Source organism: Drosophila eugracilis, unplaced genomic scaffold (genome assembly GCF_018153835.1).
Source record: "Drosophila eugracilis isolate 14026-0451.02 unplaced genomic scaffold, ASM1815383v1 contig_2154, whole genome shotgun sequence".
Lineage (NCBI taxonomy): Eukaryota > Metazoa > Arthropoda > Insecta > Diptera > Drosophilidae > Drosophila > Drosophila eugracilis.
In genome coordinates, this window is record NW_024573038.1 from 5128662 (window position 1) to 5156490 (window position 27829).

Below are 27829 nucleotides of genomic sequence, written 5' to 3' on the forward strand. Positions count from 1 at the left end.
CATTAAATGTACGTTTTCTCCGTGTAGCTGAGAGTATTCCCGTCTTGGTCGACGTGTGTCTGGAATGACTAATTGAATAGTGCATGGGCTCGTATATCTCGCAGATGATACGTATCCGCCAGATACGTTAAGGAAGGCGTGTGCCCGGGCCTAATGGCTTCGCCCAGCAACATGTTGCAATTAACGCTCTTCATTTGTCAATTTGGCCCTGGCAACATTCGCTGCCAAAACGCTGGCAACATTCACAGAGAAAGCGCTCTTCTCTCACCTCTCTACGTATATATCTATTTATGTTTCTCCAATTCTCCGGGATTCTCTGGGATTCTCCGCTCTTCGGTTGCGACAACGATCGCAATCGCGGCGCGCAACATGTTGGCTTCAAACCGGTCTGGCCATGAACTTGGTGAAAGAAGCTACCAAACCGAAGCTCCAGTTGGGAGAAAAGTCTGCGCCGCGTTTTCCGCTTGGAAATTTTTAAAAGACGCTGCCATCCAGCGGCCTGGAACATTTGTAATCCGACGTTAGAAGTCAGCGGATCGTGGCCCAAAAAAGTAGAGAAAAAATAAACTTAGATAAATAATAAAAAGTGTCCCAGCCAGCTGGTAAAAGATACTGATTCCTGACTCTGGACTTCGCGTGTGTGTCTGTGTGGCCAAAGATTTGGAGTTACTGTTAGTTGACACTAATACGAGAGCGAGTGAAATACGAGAAATTCAAGAAAAACCGAACGTGAATCGCGAGTGCAAAAAGTAAAGAGAATCAAAAAATAAAATAGTAAGCAAGATCGCTTAAGAATCCCAAGTCTTAGCCAATAGAAACCTGAAGAAAACGAAACTGCAATCTTGGTCAAAATGGTGCGGTTAAGTGCAGCCTGGAGCTGCTTTATGGCCCTGATTGCGTTTGTTTCCGCTGCTGCTGGCTCCTCGGCGGATTATCCGGGTGTTATCGAACTGGTGGGCTACAGCAATCGCCGGGCACGCACCTATTTCCAGGAGTCACCACGCTCCAATCCCAATCCCCCACCCGGCTTAACTTCGGCCAAAACCAGGGCGGACATTGAGACCGTAAAGAGGAATATCCGGAAATATGATCGCTTACTGGAGCTGGATACAAAAAATCTGCCTGAGCAGCAGAAGGATATGCTGGCCAGGATTGTGGAGCGTGTGGCCAGGTTAAAGGAATCTCTGGACATTGAAGAGCAGCAGTTTAACCGACAGGAAGCCACATCCTCAAGGAGCAGTAGTACCTCCAGTACCACTCCCCAAGAAACACAAACGGAAGCGGAAACGGAACGAGATCAGGAGCAGTTCGAGCAGAGCACTCAGCCGCCAACTGGAGCCACCGAAGCTGAAACGGATCCCACTCTAATCCTAGACGAAACCACTTTGCTGGAACTACAAAATACGATGAACGAGCAGGCTGCCATGAGTACCATAATGAAGGAGCTGCCAACGACCACGGATGTGAGTCAGCAGGAAGTGGAATCGGAGGCCACCGATGAGGAGGGAGAGACCACTTCACCCAACCTGACCACCCAATCGGAGGCATCGACTACCAGTGATGAATCCCTCACCGATTCCACCGATCCCGATGATCAGTTTGTGGCTGCCAGATCGAATAACAATATAGCGGCCATAACGGCGGCCGATGATGCCGATGGCACCACCACAACCACCGCCAATTCGGGCAGTCAGCAGCGCACCTTGACCACTATGGGAAAACTAAAGAATAGGGCCACCAAGCGACCTTTCGCCCACAAGGTCACCGCCGCCCTGAAACGCGGAGGTCAGCGTCCAAGTAGTGTCAGTGCAGCAGCTGCTAATGCGGCAGCAGCCTCGAAACCAAGCAGCAGCACCACTGCCACCGCCAGTAGCACCACTCAAAAGCAAAAACTAGCCACCAATAGCTTCCAGCAGAAGCAGCAGCAATCGAAACCCTTGCAAAAGGTGACACCCTCAATTGGAGGAGGTTCCTCATCCAATCCGTCTTCTTCGTCAATTCCTTCAGCTACCACGAACTCAGCATCTCCTGCTTTGCCCATCGAGCAGATGTATACCCGTACTCCTCAGGCTAATATTCCACTGGCTGCAGCGGCAGCAGCAGCTGCCTCTTCATCCGCAGCAGCAGCTGCAGGATCCGGTGCTACTCCTGCCACTTATAGCAACCAACAGGATACCATGGTCTACGACGGACATGTCAATGCTTCGGCCTTAATCGACAGCCTCAACACGAACGCTAGGGAGGAGTACTACCAGCAGAAACTTGGAGCCGCCAATAAGGATAATAAGGTGAGTTTACATGAAGAGGTATTCTTGGGAAGAAATGAAAAATATAAATTGAGCACTTAAATTGTGGTTCTCTATTTTAAAGTTTGGATAATTTAGTCTTTCTTATTTTATTAACATTTTTCACTTTATAAAGGATCTCTATAGAATATTAAGATTTCTCCATTAAATTTATTAAATTCTTTATAAATTAAATACACCCAATACCGACAAAAATATTTCTTAAGAACGCACAAAGGGAATCTGCCAACTCCTTTCCAAAATTCTTCCCCTTCTTTGGCTTAATTAGCAATGACAGGAAAAGGGGAAAGGGGAAAGGCGGCAAGCGCCTGACAAGCCTAGATATATATTTCCCAAGACAATGGGCTAAGACCAGAGGACAGAGACATCTCTGGACAAAAAAAAAACAAAACAAAAAAAAAACGGAAACCGTTTCGGGCTAAGCAAACAAAAACAAGAAGAACCGAAGCAAAACCCCGTTGAATGTCAAATGCAGAATTATTGGAACAACTTGACTCTCAAACTGTAACAACAAAGCAACAAGCGATGACAACGACAATGACAACAGCAACAACAACAAGGCAGAGTAGGAGCCACAAAAAGTTTAGAAATACACTGAAAATAAATTTGTGTAAATGTTAAAAATTTAAAAAAGTAATGAAATTGTAAGCGGGGAAACTATAAAATAAAAATAGAAATTTTCCATTTTCGTGTTTTAAAGTTGCAAATTTTTGATAACATTTATGAATTTCCATAGGTCCTTTCTCTACGATTCTCATAATATTAGTTAAGGAATAAACTCATTGAATACGAAGAGTACTTTTTAGAAACTTTTTCTCATAACTAAAGATTTTTTTTAAACCAATATAGGTACTTAAGATCCCCTAATGAGGCTTTGTCTTTATTTAAAGATCAATAATTCTAATATTTCTCAAACTGTACAGCTGGGTTGCCGACTTGGATAGTTGGCCAGCCAGAGCTGGCCACTTGTTATAAATGGAGCGCCTCCAGGCCTTTGGCTTTCCATTGCAAATCGATTGTCATAAGTTGGTGGAGGGAAAGGGGGTTAGGGAACAGGCTGAAAAGCAACCGAAAACTTTCAATACAATTGTTGAGTGGGTCAGTTTGTTTGGGTTGGTTTCGCAGCGTATCGTTTTGTTTTCCGCTTTTTTTTTTTGGATGATGACATGGACAAGGGAACTGGTCAAGCCTTATTAGATACAGTCAAGACGGATAACTGCAGTCAGTGAGACAGCGATGAAGATGGAGGGCATCTAAGTGGAGGATCGGCAATGATTTGGGCAGGCAGGCATCGGAATGTCTGGCAATTTGTTGCCACTACTGACCTATAAATTTTGATGTGCACCTAACAATGATGATTGGTAGTAGAGGCCGGGAATGACTTCGCGTTTGAGTCTCCGCATTTGAGAGACTCTGCGCAAACAACGACATAATTTATGGCCATAGTGCGATCGACTATCGATGCAAGACGACACACATAGCCCAGCTTCCATCTACCCAAGTAGTATCCAACTACCCGAACATCATCGACAGGTTGAGCAACTCACTTACCCAGCGAACACGGAAACAGGTTGACTTGGCGTTGCAAAGATTCTAAGTGGCCTGGTGGACTTACCTGAAATGAGAAAAGAATTAAACTAAATGAAAATGTTTCACTTGGCCATGGGTGGTTGAGTCACTGGTTCTTCTATGCCGGTCGTGTGCCTAATTAAAATGGCAGTCACATATCCGCACCTAAATGGGTTGCCAACACACACCGACCAGTCTAATGAAGACTTTAATTGTTTGTTAGCTGGCTAAATCGAACTGCAGATTAATCGAACTGCTCTTGTGCGGTTAGCATCGTTTGATGCCGTTTTAAGTAAGGCCTGTCAATGGATGGATCCGATTATGCCTGCCGCACTTGGGAATGTTTGTGGAATTTAAGAATGAGTTGGATTAGGCTTGGGTTCCAGTTCCCCGCCAGAAAGTTAAGCCGGGGAAAGTTAACCCGAGCCTTTCATTGCCGATCCCATGAGGTGGTTCCCATGGATGTTGGATTTGATTAAAGCAAAAAGACACTCTCCCAACGCCTCTCTCTGCGCTTCTCAAATCTGCTAGCTTAGGTGATGGCTAATCTGGTGTACTACACAGGATTTTCTTGTCCAAATAAAAGATTATACGACTGGCTTCCGCAGAAGAGAAGCAGTTAATTAATGCTAGTTTTCATCCGTACACAGCATACACCTGCTACACCCAACAGTTGACCCTTGGAAATATTCCATTCAATAAACAAAACGCATTGAAAACCGCTGAGTGAAAAGTGATCATTAATTACGATTCAATGGTCGGGCATCCAGCATGTTAATGGGCTTCGAAAGGTCATAAAATCGAATCAATGCCGCTCAAGACAACGGCGCTCATCAGAAGAACTTTATGAGCTACCCATGATGGTCAGTTGAGGTGGAGAATACCCAGAAGACGATGACGCTTGATCAGCGAAGCGTCAAGCTCGGGGTTGGGTCTTGATTGCCGGCTGTCGGTTACCGCTAGGAATATCATAAATTAACGATTAAGCGCAGATTTGTTTACGGTTACCGCAGAGTTAGAAGAAACTAGCAGGAGAATGCCTTGGTTTTAGATTTAGCACTGTGACCGCGTGTAATTAACACATTGTTAAATATATTTGTGTTCTTTTTTTTTCTCTTTTCGAAGTCAGTTGTTTTTTAGGCAACAATCAAAAGATGAAAGCCTAATTGTTACATTGCCAACAAAAGAATTGGGGTTCGTTTCTTTGCTAATTTGCATACAAATAATAATACAAGCTGGGGGAAAACTTTCGCTGTTTCGCTGTTTCGCTGCCAGTTGAATTTACACGCTTTCTTCTCGAAACACACAATCGAGTTAGAACTGCAAACGAGGCTAAAGACCGAAATGTATTTTGTTTGATTTGTATAGACAAACCGATTGTGCTTAATTATAGAGGGCAAAGCACCGTTAGTTCGTTAGCTGCTAGTTCCTATGGCTAGGTCATGTCTGATTCCGTCTGCGGATCTTCTTTTTCGCATGAGTTGCAAATTCCTCAGTTTCCCCTTTAGTATCCACATAATTGTGGTGATGCAACCCACCAACATACGACTTTTTCACGCTTCCAACTCGGCTAATTATCGGGGTGGATGAGAAGGCCCAGAGGCTTGGCATGAGCCAAAGCTTTGGAAAGACCACCACTCATAATAATTAATTATAGCCTTGCCATATGCATCATACAATGAGGCTAAAAGAAATTTTAACTGCAGTTTTATGCTGAGCAAAGTCAAGGGTATGATGGGTTCTACCTAAGGTGGGTACTTTGAGGCGGCATAGATTTTTGAATAAGAAATAGAACTAATCTAATGGGAATACCTACATTTTCAGAGCTCTTCAATATCATAATCAATCATAATTATAGCTAATCAGTTTTAGAACAATTGAAATAAAATAGTAATTTTCCTATTGGTTAAATCTAAAAATTGAAAAAGCAGAAAAGAACAAAGCAATTTACTTAAAATAAATTGAATAAAATTAGGCAAGCCAATTAGAAACTATTAGCGAATGCAAAAATAACTAAATTATCTAAGAAAACTCAAAAAACTAGTTCACTAAATGGATTTCTTTTGAAAGCTTCAAATTACTAGATAATTTCACTTAACCTAGACACTCCGCTTAAGATTTACTCGGCTAGTTAGCTCTAAGCTTTATACCCATATGACCTCTTCCCCAACTAACCATGGTAACCAGACCAATTCGATCACTTTCAAACGAACTTTCGATGGCGTTTTCTTCTCTCAACCAAAGTTCGACTCGTGCCTCGTTGCAATAGCAATGACACTGACAATTTCACAAGTCATAGAGCATATAATCACAGCTTTGGCAGCCAAGTATGTAACCGAATGGAAAACATGAAAAATTATGTTCAGCAGAAAAAAAAGTGAATTGCAGTTAATGTGGTTTTCTAGAAATCATAACGAAAAGAAATAAAATTAAAAAGAGAAAAGAGACGAAGGCGGTGCCAAATCAAAGACAAAAGGAAAACCCTCCTACGGTTCGTGAAAGAGTGTGAAATTTGTTGTCTAACAATTTAACAGACATCGGCAGCTGCCGCCGATTTTCCCTATATACACATATAGATACATATGTGGACAGCGGAAGAAGGCGTGACTTGGTCAGCCGATGATTGACATGCTGAAGTAGCATGGCAAAGTGCACTTATCGAGGTCTGTCTGTGGTCATCACAGTGGATCCGTGTGTGTGGGCTGATCAAAGGCCAAGCCAAGAAAGTTGGAGGGTGGAAAATACAGGGGAAATCAACCATGGAAATTTGACGTTTAGTACGTTTAATTGAAAGTGGAAAATGACAGCTGAAATAAGTCTATGATTGTGGCTTAGAAGGTATGCGAATACGCGGAGTAAGACTTTCCCATTTTACTTCTTGTTTAGTCAAACATAAAATCTCCTTCTAGAAAGTGGCTTCTGATACCGACTTCCGACATCAGCAAACATCTACCAAATTTCCCCTGGCAATTCGAAAGCCTCATCAGCTTATAGCTCTCCCGTCGAGAAGTCAACACCTCAGACATCAAGAACTCTTTTATCCCGTAACTCTCAGCTCAAGCATTTTCCCCTGAGCATGATCCATTACATCACAAACACAGATTTTCTCTGAGAGGCGGAGGGGGCTTACCTCTTATAGGAACATGTTTTGGTTAAACATTTACCGCTTTGTTTTATCAATTGCTTGTTAACACAAACACATACCGGCACAGAGATGATTGAAGCTGACCGTTAGAGCAACGACATTAGACGCCCAAAGTTATGCTAATTTCAGATTGTTCAGAAGGAAAGGCTCTTGCTGAAATGATGATTAACCAGAGACTATGCTGATGATGATGATGCCATGAAAAACTGGTAGCAAGTTGCAGTCACTCAGAGAAAATCTAAATCTAAAGCCATTAATTGGTTAAGAAATGGTAAGGGACTCATTAGGTAAAAGCTAAGCTTAATCATTTAAAAACACAAATCCAAATTTAGCCAAATCATAAATTTAACTACCAATTTAAAAGACAAAACCAAAACATTTAAATGATAATGTTAAAGCGATATTGATATCAGTTTTCTCTCTGTGCAACGGAAGCTGCATAGCTGCTATCGAATGCAAATGAAAGCAGTGATGCAGAAAGCTGAGAAGTCTCGGAGAAAGGGGCAGAGATATGCACTCATATATGATTAGGAAAAATCGAACAATGCAATCCGACAATCCAATCCAATCCAGTTCAATACAATCCGGCGGGGCAGAAGAAAGCCGAGATGCCGCCGCCAATCTTGTCGAGCTTTCTAACTTGCTTGTTTTTGTTTTTGGGAAAGGGTTTTCTGTTTCTGTTTCTGTTTCTCTGTGATGATTTATTAAAACTTTTACTAGCAATTATAGTTGGGGAAATGGGCGTGTGGATTTTACAGAATAAAAAATCTCACCCACTAATAACTGTAATTTATTTGGCCAACCGACGAAAATTATTTCTCTTTGATTGGTCATCATCAGGGAGAGAGAGAGAGACCAGCCATAAAGCAGAATCCCAGAAATGCGAAATGAAAAGTGAAATCCAAGCCAAGGGTCCGGGCCAATTTCACAAAACAAAAGCCCAAAACAAAGGCCATAAAAAAAGAAGGCGAGCAAAGAAAGGGAAAAAAGCAAGAGTAAAAATAGATGTGGAAGCATCTTTTCAATTAACCCAAGAACCCGGACCGGATATCTATTTGGTATCTGGGTAGCTGGGACTGCTTGCTGTGCCCATTCCATAATTTATCGAACAATTCGCAATTTATGGCAATGACTCGAGCGTCCAGAATTGGCCATTTGGCTAGGCATTTATCTCGCCGCATGCTATTCAATTACTTTATGGAGAGACAACCTAGAGATCCCAGCAAGATCATCAGCAAATGAGATGGAAGATATTTCTCAACTTTAATGAAGAAGCTAGTCAGTCAGGAGATGACTTTCATATAATAAGATTTATTAACTAATTTTATACGAAAAGATGTTGCAGAGATAAAGTAGAAGGATTGGTGAGATCAATGAATACTTTTAACTTTTAACTTTGTATACTCACATATTCCAAACCCTTAAAAATGTCCCTTTTCACGACATTGGTAACCCAACAAAAAAGTTCATATCCGAAATATTCAAATAGCTACCACGCATTCTGGTTGACCGCACGACTTCTGGCCATATTTTACCCAAATACATATAAAACCCCATCAAATCTTTTTCAAGGAACATGGGGAAACCCCTTTTAAAACCCTTCGTTTGTTGAGCAAAGATCAAGCAGATCGTGCAGCTACAAGACATTGATATACTAATGAGGGCTGCACTTTCCATTGAACGCTTTTCCACCAAGACCCAAGGAGAAAGAGTGAGAGTGTAAATAGTCATTAGGGCGACTGCCAAAAACAAACTACATCAAGTTTGGGTAAAACAAACCTGACACCTTGTCTGAGGGGATAGAAAAAATGTGTAGGACGATGAACGGCCAGCATTGGCATCTCCCACAACGAAAACGACTCACGACCAAATTAAGATCTCACAGCATTTGGCAAACTAATTGCAAATGTCTCTACTACAAGTCGAATACCCCCCCTTGACTTCTTCTTGGAACAACTGCAGCTATTTGCATTACAAAGACCCAAACGACCTATGAGATACTTCCAACATCTTTCATCCGCCTTGGCCCGCTCGAACTTCATCTTCATCTGTGCTTCTTCTCGATCCTGGCCATCGAATTTGTGTCTTTGTCTTGCGAACTTTTTGGCCACGAGATATTCCAACGTCTTTGGCTTTCTTCTTCTGGCTCTCTGGCAACTTTCTGCTGCTCTGGCTTTCTAGGTCGTGTAATTGTACATACAACAACAGCGTCGAGGAAAACCAATTGCATTTAAATCACATTTTTCTTTGTTTTTTTTTCTATGGTTTTGTATCCAGCATTTTCCGCTTCTTTCAATTTTTGTTTTTGCCATTTTGATGGCTAATTCAATTGCTGCTGCCGCTGCTACCTTTTGCTACATCAAATTGATAAATAATTTATAAGAATAGCGAGAGGGTATCCAGAGTTTTCAGCATTTATGGTCTATAAATTTAATACCCAAATGCACTTTTACCAAAAACAACAAGAAATCCTCAAGCAATTTTATAGCAGAAAATATCCAAACTCAATTTGTGGCTTTCGGTTCGCTCTCGTTGGCAAGCTAGTTAGACCATCTGAATTATTTGGTTTAGTTTGTGTGGCTTTTAATTCGAAATTAGTTGGATATTTCAGGACTAAGAAGATATATATTAAAAGAATTGGCTAAAGGGTTGACTTAGATACTCCTAAAAGTGATACTTTCAGTTTAAGGGAAAAATGGTTTAAGTTGTCCTTAATCTAGAATTATTTATGAAAGATTTCTTAATTATGTTTACTAAAGGGAACAGCAATGTATCTTAAGTCACCAATTTATACAAATCAATAAAGAAAGGCCAAATGTAACATCTTTAAATATTCTACTAACTAAAGAGACTGCCACTACTCAAATTCACATTTGGCCAACTAAAGGCCAAAAAATCTCCATTACAAGGGCCATAAGCTTCCTGGCCAGCGATAAGCCAGGCCATTTGTTAACAATTTTATAACATAGCGGCAGCCATAAAGCAACCCAGCTCGATGCCAAGGAGCAACCTCTAGACCTAACAAATTATGCACCCCGCCCAGGCAAGTAAAAGGAAACTTTTTGCGCATTTCAAGTTGAGGACAAGGAATTACAATTTATAAGCAAAACAAGAAAGCATAAATAAATGCAGCAGCAACATCAGCAACAGCAGTAGCAGTAGCAAAAGTTGCAGCATTGGCAGCCTGAAGAAGAGGCCAAAGTCAGGGGGACACGCCCACGAATTAGCAATTTAAATGTCCTCCAAATGCCACCCATGGAAATGTTACCAACATTTCAGGATCTGGTAAGGAAAAACCTTGCACGATATATAGTGAAGATACTGCCTCTGGTCCACACCCCCAGAGCACTTTCTACGGAGCAAGTCATAAATTTTACAGCTCCAACACCCCGGCAATCTAGAGTAAAAGTTGTTGCTCCACTAAAATCAGCTGGAAATAAAAAATTAAACAGAAAAACAGCAGAAAAAAAGATGCATTATAAACGCTTGGCATTGTAGATTTGCCATTCAAAATACAATTTTCGACATTATTTCAATCGTTGATTGCATTCACCTGTCGTGAGTGAGTGTCTGGAGTGATTTGGGATTCGAGTTTTGAGTGGGTTAAGAAAAATGCTGGTTGCATGTTCCACGACTCAAGTAGGAAAGTCTCTCTCCCTCTTCCCATTTCCAATTCCAAACTTCCAAACTTCCAAACTCCATCTTTTCCCATTAATTGCAGGCGAGCATAGAAATTGCCGAATTAACGTTTGGCCCACAGACCTTTTGGGGGTCAAAGTTGCTCTCGACCGCAAATCGAGATTTGATTTTTCGAATTTATGGCTCATCGCCAAATTACCAGATTGCTTTCTTTGTTTTGCTCATATTTTTCTTTAGAAAGTGCAATTAATTTGTAGATCTATGATTGCTCATCTGTGATTAAAATTAATGGCACTTGGCTGATGATAGAGTTTGGATATAAAAATCAAAGATAAACCAGAAAGAAAGGCCTGAATAAAAAGTTCAACTTTAAATAGATATTCATGTATGAAAATGAAACAAAAGTTAAAGTCCACTGAACTTATTCACATGGTAAAGTCACTAAAAGATGCCCTATGATACTGAAAAGTGAACTTATCTAACACGAATACGTGCTATTTATTATTCTACTTTAAATATCTAAAAAACCCTACATTTTCCTTTTAAATGTTTAACAATAGGATTAGTCTAAAGTCCCATATACAAGCTCCCAATCTCTCAATCAACCTGAAATTGATCTTAAAACTCCAACACAGCTGCTCATATTTCAATCAAATCTCCTCGACAAACACAACCAACGAAAATCAAATCCGAAAACATTTTCATTTTCCTTTCTTTTGGTTAGCTGTGGAAAATTGGAAATTCATTTGACTCCATCAACTCCACTTACAGCTAGAGTGGTCAGGTTGGATACGTTAGATGTGTCTTTTTGTATGTTTTTTTAGGCCATCTACCGCCAACACTGGCACACTGACAACTGATGTTGCTGCTGCTGCCTCTGTTGCTGCCTCTGTTGCAGTTGCTGCTGACAACTTGACACAATTTTTAATAAGAGACGACGACAACGAGCCACAACAAGCCGGTAGAGTGTCAATTTCCATGGCCAGGAAAAACCGAAACAGAGAAAAAGACAGCAGAGGGTAAAAAATGGGAAAATAGAATTCGAAACTGCAGCTGGAGGTTGCTGGCTGGTGAAGAAGAAAACTCCTCGAGCCCAACTCGACTCAAATCAGACAGCCACATATCGATATATAGATAGAAGAAAACCCATTGGAAAGCCTTTTGCCAGCGGATATTACAAGTGCTTACCGCTGTTCCATGGATAAATATTGTTGATGGCATTACATTGCATTGCAGCAACTTCAGAAAGTTGTGGGTTGTGTCAAAGCAATTTGTATTTGTGTATGTTTGGCAGTGTTTGTCCGGTCATTTGTCAGATATTTCACCGGGTAAACAGTTGGCCAAAAGTCTCGACTAGCTACTCGTACTTTCCCAGAAACAGAAGTTCGCAGAGGAGGACTTCGGCTCAATTATGTGCGAAGATTCCATCGAAATCATTAAAATAACAAATTGGGCACGAAGAAACGCAGCAACCCAAAAGCCGCAAAACTCCTTTTTGGTCTGCCAACACAAAATTGAGTTGGTCAACGAATGCAGATAGTTTTTGGGTGGAGAGAAGTTGGCGGAGTAAGTGGCTTGGAAAACCGCAAATAGCAAAATGGTGCAAAAAGGGTACAAAACCAATGGCAGGCTTCAATTATGGTGTGTCTGGAGGTTTTTTCTTTTTTCTTCTACCCAAAAGTGCGCTTTCTAACTGCAGCCACTAGTTCTCATATCCTGCCCCTATCATCATGAAGTCATCGAAGTTTATCATCGTCATCATCATCATCGTCGTCATACACAACCGAAAAGCAAAAGTTTCTTTATGGGCTAAAAGCGTGTGCGGTGGGCGTGGCATTTGAAATGGAAATTTATGCCACAAGATACAAGATACCAGCCACGCCGACCAATATGTGTCATTTGTGGTAGTCTCTCTCCTGGCGATTCCTGGTCAGACAACACTAATTGAGTTCAAAGATCACAGAGCAGCGGAAAAGTGGAAAAGCTTGAATTTCAGTGGAACTTAACTTTTGAACACTTTTATTAATCATTTGTGGCGCAAAAAAAAAAAGAAGGCACAAAGCATAGACATAGGCAAAAGCTGGCCGAGTTGCCCAGGTTCCCAGGCACCCATAACACGACCGCATCTTCAATCAACGTCAGAAGAGAGCATCCACCGAACTCCGCCGGTCCTATGGAGTGTGGTTCCGAAAACCGGACCCCAAGGAAGGCCGCGAAAATTAATGAGCGAATCCCTCGCCCTAGACATTTTTTACATAGGCGGGCAATATCGAGTTTGACTGCTCGCATATGGATATGGCCAGGATGATGGGCAGGCGCAACAAAGTAGTCCGCATCTCAAATGGTTGCATTTGACCATAGGACACTCATGATGATGATGATGACGATGACGACGAGGATTGAGTATGTGGCTGTGAATGAGGATGCCACCGATTGTGACAGGTTTATGCGCAGCGAATCGCTGTGAAATGAAGCTGTTCCATTATTCAAATGATATGTAGGAAATAAAAGAGAGCAAAGGCATTAATATTACAGTTTGACGGAAATCGGAAGAGCGAGTAAAAGCCATAAGGAATGGCTAATCAAAACCGTGACTCTAAAGTCAATTCAGATCCCATAAAGTTGATTAAGTTTAATAGGGCATTATAGAGCGAGGAATCAGAAGAAGTTTAGTCTCAAAGCAAAAAGGAAATGTATTTTAATATTAATTTCCTCTAATCCTAACATAAAGTCGTCTCTAATTAAGGTTTTCAAGAGTCCAACCTATTAAGAAATGCAAAATAGTACGGAAAGTCCACATTGACTTCACAATGCTAAAGAAATTCCCGTTTAAAATCCAAATACTCCTTTTTCCAACTTAAAGAGGCTTTAAATTAATGTTTTTAAGATCCAAATAAATCAAGAGAAATAAAAAAAAGCATTATTATATCACAATGGTATAGAATATCCCGTTTGCAAAATGAAATCCCAATAAAACACGTTAAACGCCAACGCGTAAACCTCAATTCGCTGGACTCAATCCGCCCGTTTGGTCAAGACCCGACGGTGGCATCCACCATCTCCACAGAAGATTCACCTCCTTGGCTGCTCTGGCCGCTGGCTGCCGGTTCGAAATTGAGCAGCGGAGTTGGGTAATTTGATAGGCGACAACTAGCCAGCCACGGTTACAACCGACAACCGACAAACGCCAACGGACCTGCGGTGGAGCTATGGAGCTCTATGGAGCTGTATGGTGGTGAAGCAAAAAGTATCTCAACGTGTGCGTATCTCTTACAGCGCAACAAGCAAGTGCAACTATTAAATTAATGTGCCTGCCAGTGCCGGCAGAATGGAGAATGGGAGAAAGAGTCTCAAACTGGGGGCCTTGTAACCACTCATAGTTGGCTGTCACCTGGCAAAATGAAAGCTAAAATACAAGGCAGCCAGGCAGCCAGCCATCCAGCCTGCTAGCTAGCCTTTGGATCATAGCGTGCTAAATTTGCCAAGCAGGCAGCCAGGCATCCAAGCATCCAAGCAGTTGGCATGTCAATGCTAGATACAAGATACATTCGTATCGCTACAGGAATGCGCTGCGTTTGCATACGAGATGAGGTTGAGCTGTTGCTGCCGCTGTTGCATCTTTCAGTTGAGGGGAAAATATAAGAAGAAGAAGAAGAAAAAGAGGGCTGACCTGCATAACGGTGCCGCAAGATGGAGATGGAACGAACTGCAGAATGAGCCCAGACTCTAGACTCTCCGATCCGCTCGATCTGCCGCTCTTTATCATTATCCATAATAATAGAGAATAGACTACCAGAGACCAAGACCGAGACCAAAACTGAGAGTCAGAAAAGTTAGAAAACCAAGAGATGCAGCTTTCATAATGCTGTCCATTTTGATTATCATTCACTTAATTATGATTGATAGCTGTAAATGCCGAGCTGAGCCATGTATCTATTAGATACCATTCTCGGCTGCCGATTGGTTTTACTGTTAAGCTCAACGAACCACCAAACGAATCGAATCTCCTCGGTCCATTTTGGTCCGGCGACCACGAAATGCAAATTCAAATTGCCCGCGACTGTGAAAATTGCCTTCTACGAGCACAAAACACTAAATTTGTCGCAAATTACAAATGACCAAAGAGTGGTGAGTCCATCTCCTCTGGCCAGATACATCAAAGTATCTTGCAGTTATGCACTTGGCATCTCTCGCTGCTCACAAAAAGAATATCAAGAAAAGGTCTATGAAAGTGGAAAGGTATTCGCTTTATATTGCCGACTTGAAGTTTTTACAGCCGAAGAAACATTAGTCATGCTTGTCGGTTGTTAAAAGTGCAACTTGTAAAGTAACTAGCTAGGAAAAGTGTATTTTTAAGGGTTAAATATAAAATAGATTTACGATTTGTTAGTTAATGAAAAAAAGCAAATACTAAATTTTGTAATTTTTACTTTTACCGTGATAATTGCACTTAAAATAATGAGGAAAAGTACTCAACTTTATTAGAAATTTTAAAAAATCATTTAAGCTAAGTTAGTAGAGTTTGAAAATTCCCATTTCTAAGAGCTTCTTCTATCATGAATGACAAACTCTATAGCGACTTTTCCCTGACCCCAACTCGGATACGTGGAAACTCATTCGCATTCCGATCTAAGCTCGTGCAACCTGCCGCCAGTTGGCTAATACAGACATTAGCCGGGCCAATAATTCCACCGCAGTAGAAGAAGAATCACTGCAGCGTGTTCCCTTCGAGGCGGAAGCTAATAATTAACACAGATAACGAATAAAAAACACATCGCACTGATAGAAGGAAAAATGTAAAGTGGAAAATGGAAAATGCAAAGCGCGTAATGTCGGCATCTTTATCTCTCACCTCTTTTTTTCGTCGTCGTTGTTGTTGTTGTTTTTTTTTTAGTTGCTTTGGAAAAAGTCATGCGAAAAAAAGATTGTCAGATGCAAAACAAAAGCCGAAACGTAACCGCAGGGCAGAAGGGGCGTGCCAAGGAGGCGGTGAATGAGATGTGCAATGTGCGCTACTTTGATAAAATAGAAGATGAAGAAAAAATGGCAAGGCTAGGCAGAAGGAAAGGCAGACCATAGAAACGAAAGAAAGTCCAATAAAAGAAAGTGTTTGGCCCCAAGGCCCCAAAAACCAAAGAAGATGTCGGGAAAACTAAAGAAAAACGAACCCACTGCACATTATATTAGAGAAGACAAAGCAAACAAGTGCAGTAATTAGGCCCGACAAAAGAATTATTTGCATTCTGTGGCTGCTTCCCAGTTTAATTTCAAATCCAACTCGAAAGTTAACGAGTCACTTAAATTAGTGCTCATTTAAGTATATTTGAATTCTGTAACAAATAGGGTATTTAAATTGAAGATTTACTTGATTTATTTAAGCAAAACATAAACTAATCTTTACTCATATAATTTAAGTTTAAGTATAAACATTAAGCGAAAGATTGCTTAATGAATGTCGAAAGATTAAAGCTGTGAGGAGTTTGGCCTATGATTATAGGTAATGAATATGATAATACAGGCTTTTAGCAATTTTTATAATTTTTTAAACTATTAAAAATGCTGAAATCTTTTTTTAATTCTGGCCTAAAAACACACAATTTTTGCTTTCTTTGAAATTACTTTTATTGTTAACTCTCCGGGTAAGATTATACCATTTAAAGTGCAATTAAAGTGAAGAATTACCTATTTATCTCTGGCTCAATTTTATTTGCAATTTTGTCTGAATTTTTCAACCATTATCTTGACACAACCAAATACTAATTTCGCTTTCTTTACCTTCTTTTTTTGTATCTTTCAGGTAAATATCTGTTCACCACAATGACCATATAGAGTACGTGATTTGGGAAAACAAAGAGGAGGCTGAAAGCTTAAAGCGAAAAAAGAGGAGAAGCCGAGGCCCCCCCAGTTTGGCGTAGAGTTTATTATGCGTTTTAGCGGTAAAAAGCGGCAATAACAACAAACAAACCAAAACATTTTGACCATTTTGCCGGCCTTTTGTTCGGGGTAAATGACCAGACCCCAAGTATAGGCCATCAAATGGTTATGGATTCGCTTCTTACACCTTTTCCTCTTCTCGTCGTAAAGTGAATTTGTTCGACATGTTTGCCTTGAACAAATATATACACGAAAAGTGGTGGGATTTCTATGTGGAGCCTATTTGGGTTAGTTATTTTATATGTTAAGTGCGGAAGAACGCCGAAGAAAGTGATAGCTAATCGAGATTTGAATGAAGAAAGTGATTTTTTAATCGAAATCTACACGAAAGGGGTGGTATAAAGGAGAATGAGATTGAGAATTTTATTAAGAAAGGTTGAAAGCGGTTTTAATTTAATCTAAAATTATAGATTCAAGGCAACTTTAGATTAACATAAGCTTAACTCAGATTATAACACAAAAGTGGAAACTAGAAGAATTAGAAGATTTCTTAACCACTTCCATAGCTTAAAAGTTGGTAATACATATAAATGGATTTATTTTTCAAAGTCTTAATCTTTTAAGTATTTTATTTCCACAAAAAATAGCCAAAATAATTCACTTAAAACTTTCCAAATGTTAAATGTTAACCTTTTCCGGTTTACAAAAAAAATTCTCCAAGCATCCGGCTGGCAGCATATCGTAACATCACCGGCTAATGTTGGTCTTCCCTTGGGTATCATGACCGAATCGTTACCGTAATGGCAGCAACATTAATTCTGTCCCACAAAGTGTCCCAAAAAATGAAAAAAAAATAAGAGTCAAGCTCGGAGTAACTCATAAACGTGCATTAAAGACCATATCATAGCTGGTATTTAAACTCATTAAAGGGTCAACAAACCTTAACCAACGAGCCGAAAGAACTGTTAAGGAGACGACCGGACCGATGACGATGGCTTACCCGATGGTGGCCACGGAACTAGAACAATAAACTCGGCCAACACAGCAGCGGTTTGAAAAAAAAAAAAACACAAAGTACACCCAAGTAACGAGCATGGAGGCAAGAAATGTTTAAATATTATTATTACGGCACAGGGCATTAGAGCCAAATGTAACTCTAACATAAGCAACTGACCAAGAGGGCTTATGACCAAACATAAAAATACCCTTTCTTGGCCCGAATGGCATTACAGACAAATTAGAACAAATTAACGTTCGCTCTGCGGTTGACACATTAAACGGATTCCAATTCCGCCTCTGATTTTCCAACATCGATTCAGTTTCATCATCATCAGCATCGCAACGATGATGACAATTATGAACACGTCTTTGGTTATGGAACTCGAATTGGTTATGGAATGTAGTTGCTGCCTTTGGATTATTCAACAATTCTTCTTAGTTCTTATTCTTTTCACTGCCAGCCAAATCATGTAATTGCCTTGTATGCATCATGGTTTTTTCTCAGTGCACAGGGAAAAATGCATTTTATTTTTGAAGTTGTGGAAATTATATAACAAGCCCTATGAGTATTTTCAATTTAAATGCATTTTTAAGAACTTTTTTTTAAAAATTTTATGGATATCATAAATGTTCTACTTTTAATATTTAACTAGTATTTTTTTGGATTATCCAAGTTTCAGTTTTTGTGGATTTCGGATATAACTTTCACATTTCGGTATACAATTTGTATATCTTAAGTCTTATACAGACATTATTGATTATAAATATAACCAAAAGGCTTAAGTAACATATATTTTATGACCTTTAATACTTAAAATCTTATTTTCCCGTGCAGCTGCTGCTGCCTTTTTTCCTACAATCTGAATCTGTAATCATCATCTTCATCTCGCTGCGGCAAACCACAGGTCCACCTTTGTTTGCCGTTTGACAAGTTATGCGCAGAAAAAAAAGCAGCGCAGAAAAACACAAAAAATTGTAACACCGCCTAAGATGGATATCAGTTACGCATGCGCAGCTCAGAAGGCCGCATCTACAAAGAGCGGCCAACTTTGGCCAGCATTCGCGGCCTGAATGCCTAGAAAAGATCTGAAATGGGTCTAAAGAGCAATGCAGCTGCTTAAGCTTAGCTAAGGATGGGAAATATGATTCTGTTGCTAGGAAAGTTAAATGTTAGAGAAGGAATTCTTAATGTTAATATTAGCTTTTAATATTTTTAAATTTAATTAAATCAATTTAAAGCCTTAATGGTCTGTTGGCCAGTTTTTATATAACTTTCTATTCATTCTTAATTAAAGCCATTTCTCCAGGCTAAAAGATCTACTTACCTGAAATTTGCTTTACAGCCCCATTAAAATTTCAAACTTAACATTATCAAAATTAGTAAGTGGATTTTTCATGATCATTTTCGCATTGCATTTGATTTAATTGTGTGTTTAAGAGCATTATGTAGACTATAAACTTTATAGTTTAAGACCATAAATGAATTAATTTTTGAAAGTTTTTTAATCAAGAATGCATAAAGAGAACTACAAGCAATCGCACTGACTTTATATGCAAACACATCCGTTAGGCTACGTTTTTTTCTCATACTACTCAGTTATGTTCTGTGAAGACGAGGGAAAAAAATCGGCAATCAAGCTCTACGATTTATTGAACATTTTAATTACGACCTGCGGACATAAACAACTTGAGAGTGTTGAGAGTTTACGAGAGCTTGGGGCTACTCAGAAAACACTAGACCAAAAGGCCAAAAAGGCATAGAAATGGAGGAAGAGGAAAAGGCCCAGCTGGAGGTTCCACACTCTTGGACTTGGATGATGCGAATGACTTTTACCGGGTTTTTTTTTCAACCTTTTTATTTTTTTGGTTGGATGCTGTGCGGGATGATGATGACCAACCATAGTGATGATGATCATAGTTATCAATTGCCCGGTGCAAAGCGGAAAAAGCGTTGGGCAAACAAACAAATAAATAATGGTAAACAAACAAACAAACGGCTTTGTGCCGGGATTTGCATGAGAAACTACAGTTAACAGCGATGGAAAAACAAATCTCAAGTGAAATGTCTGCAAGTGTAAGATTTTCGGTAGCTTGTCGTGTCAAATGAAAGAAAAAGGTCCGAAAAAAAGAAGAAAGATACATCCGTGAGTAGACAAACTACTTGAAACTTCACGCTTTATAAATAACAATAAAAAAAAAAGGTAGACAAACCTCGGGCGCAGAACTTGAACGAAAGTACTTGTAAAATAAAAACAAATTTCGGTTTCACTTGGAGCATAAAATTAAATAACCAACAATAACAAACTGAGAAAAGCTAAAGCTACAAATAATGGCAACTAATTTTCCCGTTCTTTCCCAGTCAAAGTGGGTGGGTGTGAGTCACACGAAGACTTTCACGTAATTAAATCAAATTTCGAAATGAAAATGAAATGAAAATGATTTATTAATTGCGGCCTTAGCCATGCAAATTTCCCATTGAATCCAACTAAGAGAGCGTCTTGTGACATGAGCCAGAGTCTTGAGCCTGTGAAGTAGCTCTATCTAACGTACCGCAGTCAAAGCGGTGAAATTTTATTTCTCTGTTTTTTTATCCTTCTTGTCTTTACTCCGCTACTCTCTTCTTGAATCTCTTCAAGCTGATTTGAATAACAAGTGGCGGGGTATTCGCATCTGCAAGATATATAGATACAAGCTGCCGCTGCTGTCAGTTACATGCGTTTAACTTTGGCTCCAGTGTTCGCTGCCTCGGCTGCCTCTGCTGCTGTTGCTACCGCTGTCTCTCATTAAAAGTAAATTTCGAGCTGCTGGCATAAATCAAGCCTCTAAATGGCGACTCGGCTACAAGATATATTCGCCTGTTCAGGGTGCACAAGCAAATACGTTGGCTAAAAAGCTCTCACATGCCCGGAGGACTTGAAATCCGAAATCCGAGAAGTGCTGATGACTGCAGGACTTGTTAGCTAAGCTTGTTAGGTGGAAAAACAAAAGCCGACACTGAAAATCAACTTTGCTGTGAAGTGAAGAGGAAAAATGTGGCAATTTGTTATTTCGAAAATTGTCTATGACTAAAATGAAGATAGTTTGGGTGAGATTATGGGGCGGTTACATGAGATTTTTAATAATCTTTTGTAATAAATATATTTTTAAAGCTACTGCTTTGGCATATTAACAAGTCAGTAACTAGCTGTTTGTGTACATTTTCTATTTATTTAACATTTTCAATGGTCATTACACTTCATCTCATTTTTTTTCCATTAATTTTCTCCCATTTTAAGCTGTTAAAATCTTTTACTTTTCCCAGTCATTTATAAGCAAATATTTGCAATCATATTTCGGCGAAATTTCCCCTATCAATGGCTCATCAAGTGTTGGCTAATCAAGTGGCAATCATGGCCATCGAAACAAGTCAATAATCCAGGCATTCATCAGCAAACACATCACGCATACGTCGTGTTGCACATAGCTAGTTTCTGCGCTTGCCACTGCAATTTACTGTTTGTTGTTTGCTATTTACCAACCAATGTTGTTATGGAACAAACAGAAAGAAGTCGAAATTTTCCACGTCATTTGGCCGGGCAAATGGTAAATAGAGAAAAAATTAGCAACCAAGAAAACCGAAAGAAAGAGTTGCATAAAAGGAAAAACTTTAAAGAGCCATTGCTGCTAGGAAGGAAAATCAACGGAAATGTCACTTTCTTTTCAATCAAAACGCAATTCATGGCACTCCAAAAATACAAAAAGAAAAACGCTGGAAAAAAAACAAGGTAAAAAACCCAAAACACGAAGTGCAGAAAAAGAAACACAACCCGTGAAAGGTCGCGCAGAGATTCCGACTCCGAGTTGCAATCCAAATTGCAGGAAGCTGGCATCGGAGAACACGATTTTCAAGTGGCACTTGGGTGGGCAGGGAGTGCAGAAAAAAAAATAAAAGACCTAGAGGGACCGGGACCAGGGACCAGAGACCAGGGAGTATCTCTTGCTAACTGCCACCGGCTGAACTTTAACCTGTGTGAAAAGCGGACATACAGCAACAAAACGCTTTAATTTGCAGTTCGTGGAAAATTCTTTTGGCTTAGGGCCTAGTTAGGGCCTTCCGTACCCCCTTTCCCACCTCAATACAGTACATGGGTAAATATTTAAAAATGTACTTAGCCAAAGTGAAAGAGACAGGCAACACGGTGGTAGTGGTGGAGTGGAAACAAAAGCATTGGCGGCGACAGTTTGGACATTTGGACAGAAGCGACAACCAGCTGACGCCAAATAGGGAAACGGAAAAGCCAAAGTACAAGCGGCAAAAATTCAATAATAATGGTCAGGGTCAGTGTAAATCACTCTCTTGCCAGAAAGGAGTCCTACCTGACAGTAGGTGGCTGAATAGCTGAATGGCTGAATAGCTGAATGGCAAATGACTGACATGGGAAGTACCGTTCGTTCATCCGTTCGTTCGTTCGTTCGTTTCTTTCATTCCTTGTTTCTTTCTAGCCAGATCATGGCCTGGCAATTTGGCCTAAACCAAAGATGCTTTCCGTTCAATTATGTGCTAAGTAGGAAAAGGGAATTGTTTGAATTTGGCCCTGCGATTTGGGGCGCTAGAAAAAGGAAAATGGGGTTCAAGGTGCCTCTAAACTAGATCGATAAGTTGTCAGCCAAATGGAAAGCTGCTCTACAGGAAAATTTCAAACGGGAAAGTAAAAACAAACGAAAGAATAAGCAAGGCATTAATCAAATGTAAGGTATTATTATAAATCTCTATTATTTATTGAGTATTTTTCTTAACTTTCAACAGGAAAGAAAGAAAATCAATATAAATCTATAAATATTTCGGAAGAGTAGATTGACATATATACATATATACATTATATCAAGTTTCCTATTAACTTAATTCCTCTCAGTCTTCTTTCACTTACTTAAGCTTTCGCTCCCTTTTTAACCTAATGAAATCATTAGGTTCCCTTACTTCAATTCCATCCACGTTCTCTCCAATGCCAAGAATTTACACGCATTGATAGACAAGAAAACAAATTACAAAATAATTAAACAAATACCGAAAAGGGAAAAGTTATATGAGTAGAGCACATAGAAATGAAAACTACCTTCAATTGTGTCATAAATGACGGCAAACAAACAAACAAAAAACAGCTGCCAAGTAAAGGCTGAGAAATTCAAAACTGCAAAACTTTTTAATAGTTAAACAAGGGGAATAAAGACATGAAGGGACAGAGTATCCTGAGTTCCCCCTGCTGTCGGCAAAAGTTTTCCAAAATGAAAAACAACTTGGAGAAAACACTGGGAAATGGTCGCAGGAAGGAAGTGGCTGATGGGTTGGGTCAGGTGGGCTAGAATGGAATGGATTGGAAGGGGGCAAGAAAAGGGAGATGACTGGAAATTACAAGTAAAAGTGCGTTTGGCAGTTTACCCGGTTACCCAGGGTTACAGACCATATATATATATATATATATATTATACTCTACTCACACTCGACTTTACGCGGTCCCCTCCAAGTTGCATCAATTTCTTAATAACTTTGTTCCCCCATCCTCAACGGAAAAGGCGCGTTGCAACGCGAGGCGAGCCAAGCAATTTTGTGTGGCATTATGTGAGGGTCTCGTTTGCCATTAACCTGCTTTGGCCAAGGCAACACAAAGCCCGACTCGTCTCGAATCAACTCAACTCGAGTCGCCTCTCCTCGACTCAAAGTGCTTTGAATGCCTGGCAGAAAGAGTCCATCCCTCGGCTTTTCCTTTTGCATTTTTATACTTTAACCGTTTTCACTTCTAGCAAGGTTATTAAAAACTAAGAAAAACAGACAATATATATATAATATCCTTTACTTTTTATCTGATTTTTAATGGAATCTTGTTGATTTTCACTCTAATCAGATTTTTTACAACCTTAAAATATATTTTAACTACCTTTTGTAACTACCATAACGCCATAAGTTTATGTCTTTCACAAACCTCTGCGAAAAATGCCAACATCCCATCATAAGAAATGAAAACTTTTGGTGGAAAGAAACATAGTCCATATGGGATGTGAGGATAACAAACGCAACTGGGGAAGCGTCAATTTCGCACTTCATGCATGCCAGAGAGCTGGCAGAACAGAAGACAAACAACACTTTGTAACGCCTCGAGAAGACACCTTTCGTCCGAGGAGCAAACATTTGCCAGTTGGCCAGCAACACTGTGTAGCAACTTTAATTGCTAGTCAAATAGTGAAGATAGTAGAGGCGGAGGGCAAACCCTTTTGGCCACATCAATCAACAGAAGCTGCTGAATCTCATCGCTTGCAACCACTTTTTCATTTTACAGAAAACGGCGACAGCGAAACCAACGAAATATCATTATTATCCGCACAATCAGCACATCTATCTGCTGCCCGAGTGTGCCATTCAACAAGTTTGTAATGCCGTCTACGTGAGACTGAACTACACCCAACCGCTCTGTGCCTGTCCATCAAGGTGAGTCTGGTTGATTGGGATTGTCACTCCACCGCTGCCGCCGCCAGCTTCTAAGTAATCCTTGCAAATCTAATCCTCTTCCAGATATCGTGATCCCTGCTCGGCCAGTCTGAATGAAGATGATCAGCATACCACAAAATTGGTTGGCGATAATAAGAAGAAGGTAAGCTCATTCCCTCCTTTTCAACCGAGTTACTTAGATAATTGCTTTCGGGCCACGACTGTAGGATCTCTTGGGAACCGAAAGTGGAACTGGCAGAAGGCAATTCTAGATCATTTGTTAGATCACTCTCGGTTGATCATTAGTTCAATGTATAGTTACAGCTTCTCGCTGGCACGACTCTAGACTTCTTGGGAGTTTCAAATCTCCTGCTGACCACAACAAATATGATTTGATCTCTTTTTAAATGAATTAATGTAAGATGAGATCTGTAGAGGCGGATTATTGGTAGTTCCATAGCTGAGATCACAGACAAAGGCCATGAATTTCATTTTCTATAATTGCTTGGAATTCGGAAGAAGTTTCGTTTTGAGGAAATAACTCTAAAATCACTCGGGAATTAGTCATTGAAAATGGTAGCATTGGGTTTATCTGAAGGTATTTTTATTGTGAAAATCTAATTTAGGAGCAATGAGTATTTTGTAGCTTAATCCGGTAAAGATAACCATTTATCAGAAGAAATAGAAAGCAAGAGACTTATAATACCTTACATTCCCTACCTTTTAAAACGAAGTAAAATTTCCAGAGAACAAACATAAATACCTCTTAGCTGCACACGCCAAATAAGCTATGAAATTGAGTAGCATTTGAATGCTTAGAGAAGATGAGTGCTGTTTAAGATCACCACTCCCAGAAATCAATTGGGAATTTCGCAAAGAAGTGGTCAATTAATGAAAAACACGAAGGCTGGAAGCCAGCAGTATATCATTTGATCAGTGGAAGATCGCCCATTGCAAATGCATCGAAATTGAGGCTCATTTGTTGGATCACCGAAACGTAAAATTGATTTCTGGGTCCATGGCACAGACTCTCGGTCGGTGGAGGATCTGCTTCCCAGACAGCCGAAGGCACGATCAGTTTGTTGGCCAGGTCAGCTGCAAAATCACCTTGTGGGCTTTTGGCCGTGTGGTTCGCCTGCGGTTTGCAATATTATTTGCTTTATTGCCTGGCCATGATCGACTCCTTCGCCCCGATTTTCCTTGATTCTCTGCACGTTTAATTGAGTTATAAATGCGAACGGCGTTGCTTGGAAAAATGTTCAAATAAATTAAATAATAAAAAGCATTTCTAATGGCTTAATGGTGGCGTACAGTGGACCATGGAGTGTGCAGTATGAAGTATGGAGCATGGAGTGTGGGCAGTGTCAGACATTGTCATAATTACACTTCACTTCACCGTTAAATGCAACACTTGCTGTTGCTGTTTTGCTATTTTGCCACTTTGCCGGAACTGTACAGCAAATTATGAAAATGCGTTTAGCTGGAAAACAGAAAACAAGAGCGGGGCGTTAGGAAAAACTGGAACAGCCAGGCGGACCACATTAACCTGAATGCCGGCCAATGAAGCGAGCGGAAAATGGGTAGGAAAAAAAAAGAAAGAAAAGATTTTCCCAATTGGCTGACATGCAAACGAGCGCCGCAAGAGTCAATCAAATTAACGTTCGACGAGGAGCACTAACAGTAGCCCAGGCTGTAAATCAGTTAAAGGACAATCAGGTTGGCCAATTGAAAGCGTAGCAGAACGGCCAAAGTCAGAGCAATTTGGCCAGCAAAGTGTTTGAGCCAGCCCACCGGCTTTAAAGTCTGGCAGATCTCAAAATCAAAGCCCTGGGCCACTGGCTGCTCCTGTTTTTTTTTTTCTCTTTTACTTTGGTTTCAAGCTCGTATTAAGTGACAGCTTGTCCATAGCGTTTAGCATGCTAGCTTTCAATTTAGAGTCATGATCGGGATCCAAATCGGGATCGGGGTAACTTTCTTTCCTGCCCTGTGGGCCAAAGTGAATGTCTAATGGGCGGGCTATTAAACCAAGTCTGCAGTCTAGACAGTCTGCACTTAAACAAAATAGGCTAGGCTAGGCACTTTTAAGCCATAAAGAAGTTTTACTTTTTTTGCACTAGAAAAACATATTAGAAAAGTCGTTATATCATATATTATATATATTATAAAGTTTTTGGCTAGGTGCATGGATTTTTTAACTCCAACTTTATTTTTCATGTTTAGGCCATAACGTTGGCCAAAACCTGCGAGGCCACCACTGAAATGCGCGAATGCCGTTCACCCAAGGATTGGTCCCTTCTGGCGCTCCAAAACACACGAACTGGCAAATCGCACTACCTGGTCATCTGCCGTTGTCCCGATCACTTCAAGATGGGTATGTACCAAGATTTTTAATTTGTACAAAATTTTTAATATTAATTTAAAAAAGAACTGCTCTATAAGTTATTTACGGAATTTATTGCATTTTTTAGAGGGACCCATGGCTCATGACCAACCCACTTATGCCAGCGTGCCCGGAATCCGAGTCTTTGGCATGATGTGCGTGAAACCAGGATACTCGGTGCGCAAGCCCAGCAACCAGCCACCCAAGAGGTATCAATTACAGAAGCCCTTCTATCGTCCATCGGTCGGAACTACTGTCGGTGGTCAGAAGGATAGTTATGGAAGACCCATCTACGGCGGTGGCAGTTCCTCGGGAAGCTCTGCCATTAGCTCCAACTACCAGCCGCAGGATCAGAGCTTCCAGAATGGAGGAAGCAGTTCGTATCAGTACCTCAACCGACCGGAGAGCAGCGGTAGCCATAGCTCTGCCAACTTCCGTCCGGATCAGTTCTCGATAAACAACTTCCCCGGAAGCAACTACGGAAGGAACAACGAGAGACGCGGTGATTTACCACCAATTGAGGCAATTTCGAGTGGATCGGGAACTGGAACCGAGGAGCAACCGAGCAGCAGTACTCCTGCGGGTGAGGAGGAGGCCAGGACCACTCTGCAAGCGGAACAGGAAGCAGAACCGGCGGCTCCAGCGGTCCCCGTGAATGCAGAACTAACCACCACGGCGGAGGAAGCTCCGATAGAAAGTCGGGCCAGGCGATCGCTTCCCGAAACGGACGACTTTGAACCAGAATTCCCGTGGGATCGTGTCGTCGAGTTCCAGCAGAGCATCATTTGGGACTAAGAGTTCCGGGAATACCAACCAATCCTAGTAGATAAAATTTTAATAGCACAAGGCGACATTTCCGGCGACTATAAACTGTGCAAAAAACAACTGTGACTGAAGTAATGATGAGAGAACGGCTTCGAGAAAGCATAAAGTTCACGTCACGTCACGTAACGTCTAGCGTAGCGTAACGTAATTAGCTAAGCTTTTCTTAATTTAAAACATGTTTTTAGGCATTTCCCTTGGCATTTCTTCCCAGCATTTCTTCTTAACACCCGCCCGCCCCCTCTTAATTTATATATTTATACATGTATTTATTTACAAAACAATTTACGAATTAATTAAACAATTACACGTGCCCGGGCGCGATCGCATTAATTGTTTAATTAATTTGTTTTGCATTTAAGCGTAAACAAGGCCTCAACTTTTTAAAATAATATTTAAAGATTTAAACGAATAGTTTAGGTGCGAAACTGGAAACTATTTTAAAAGGAAACAACTAAACAAAACGATAATTAAATACAAAAAACCAACACCGAAATTATTTAACCTAAATTTAGTTGCTTATTTATGTTTAGACCTAAGCTGCATTTACTAGTAGTTAAATAAATACTATTTTAAAAATACAAATCCTTACCACCCTATGGTTTTAATATTTCATATAGTATATATTTCATATT

General features: G+C 40.3%; 2 protein-coding genes across 2 annotated transcripts in view; one reads left to right on the top strand and one right to left on the bottom strand.

Annotated features, from left to right (window-relative positions):
• The window catches only part of LOC108114128 (elongation factor-like GTPase 1), a 76000-nt gene that overhangs the window by 45194 nt on the left and 2977 nt on the right, over window positions 1-27829 (bottom strand). The window lies entirely within an intron of this gene.
• Window positions 493-27779, top strand: LOC108114129. The gene is made up of 5 exons (XM_017224901.1): window positions 493-2288; window positions 23844-23992; window positions 24077-24155; window positions 26213-26363; window positions 26461-27779. Exons 1-5 carry the CDS (start codon window positions 852-854, stop codon window positions 27165-27167), a joined length of 2523 nt encoding a protein of 840 aa, XP_017080390.1. The 5' UTR covers window positions 493-851; the 3' UTR covers window positions 27168-27779.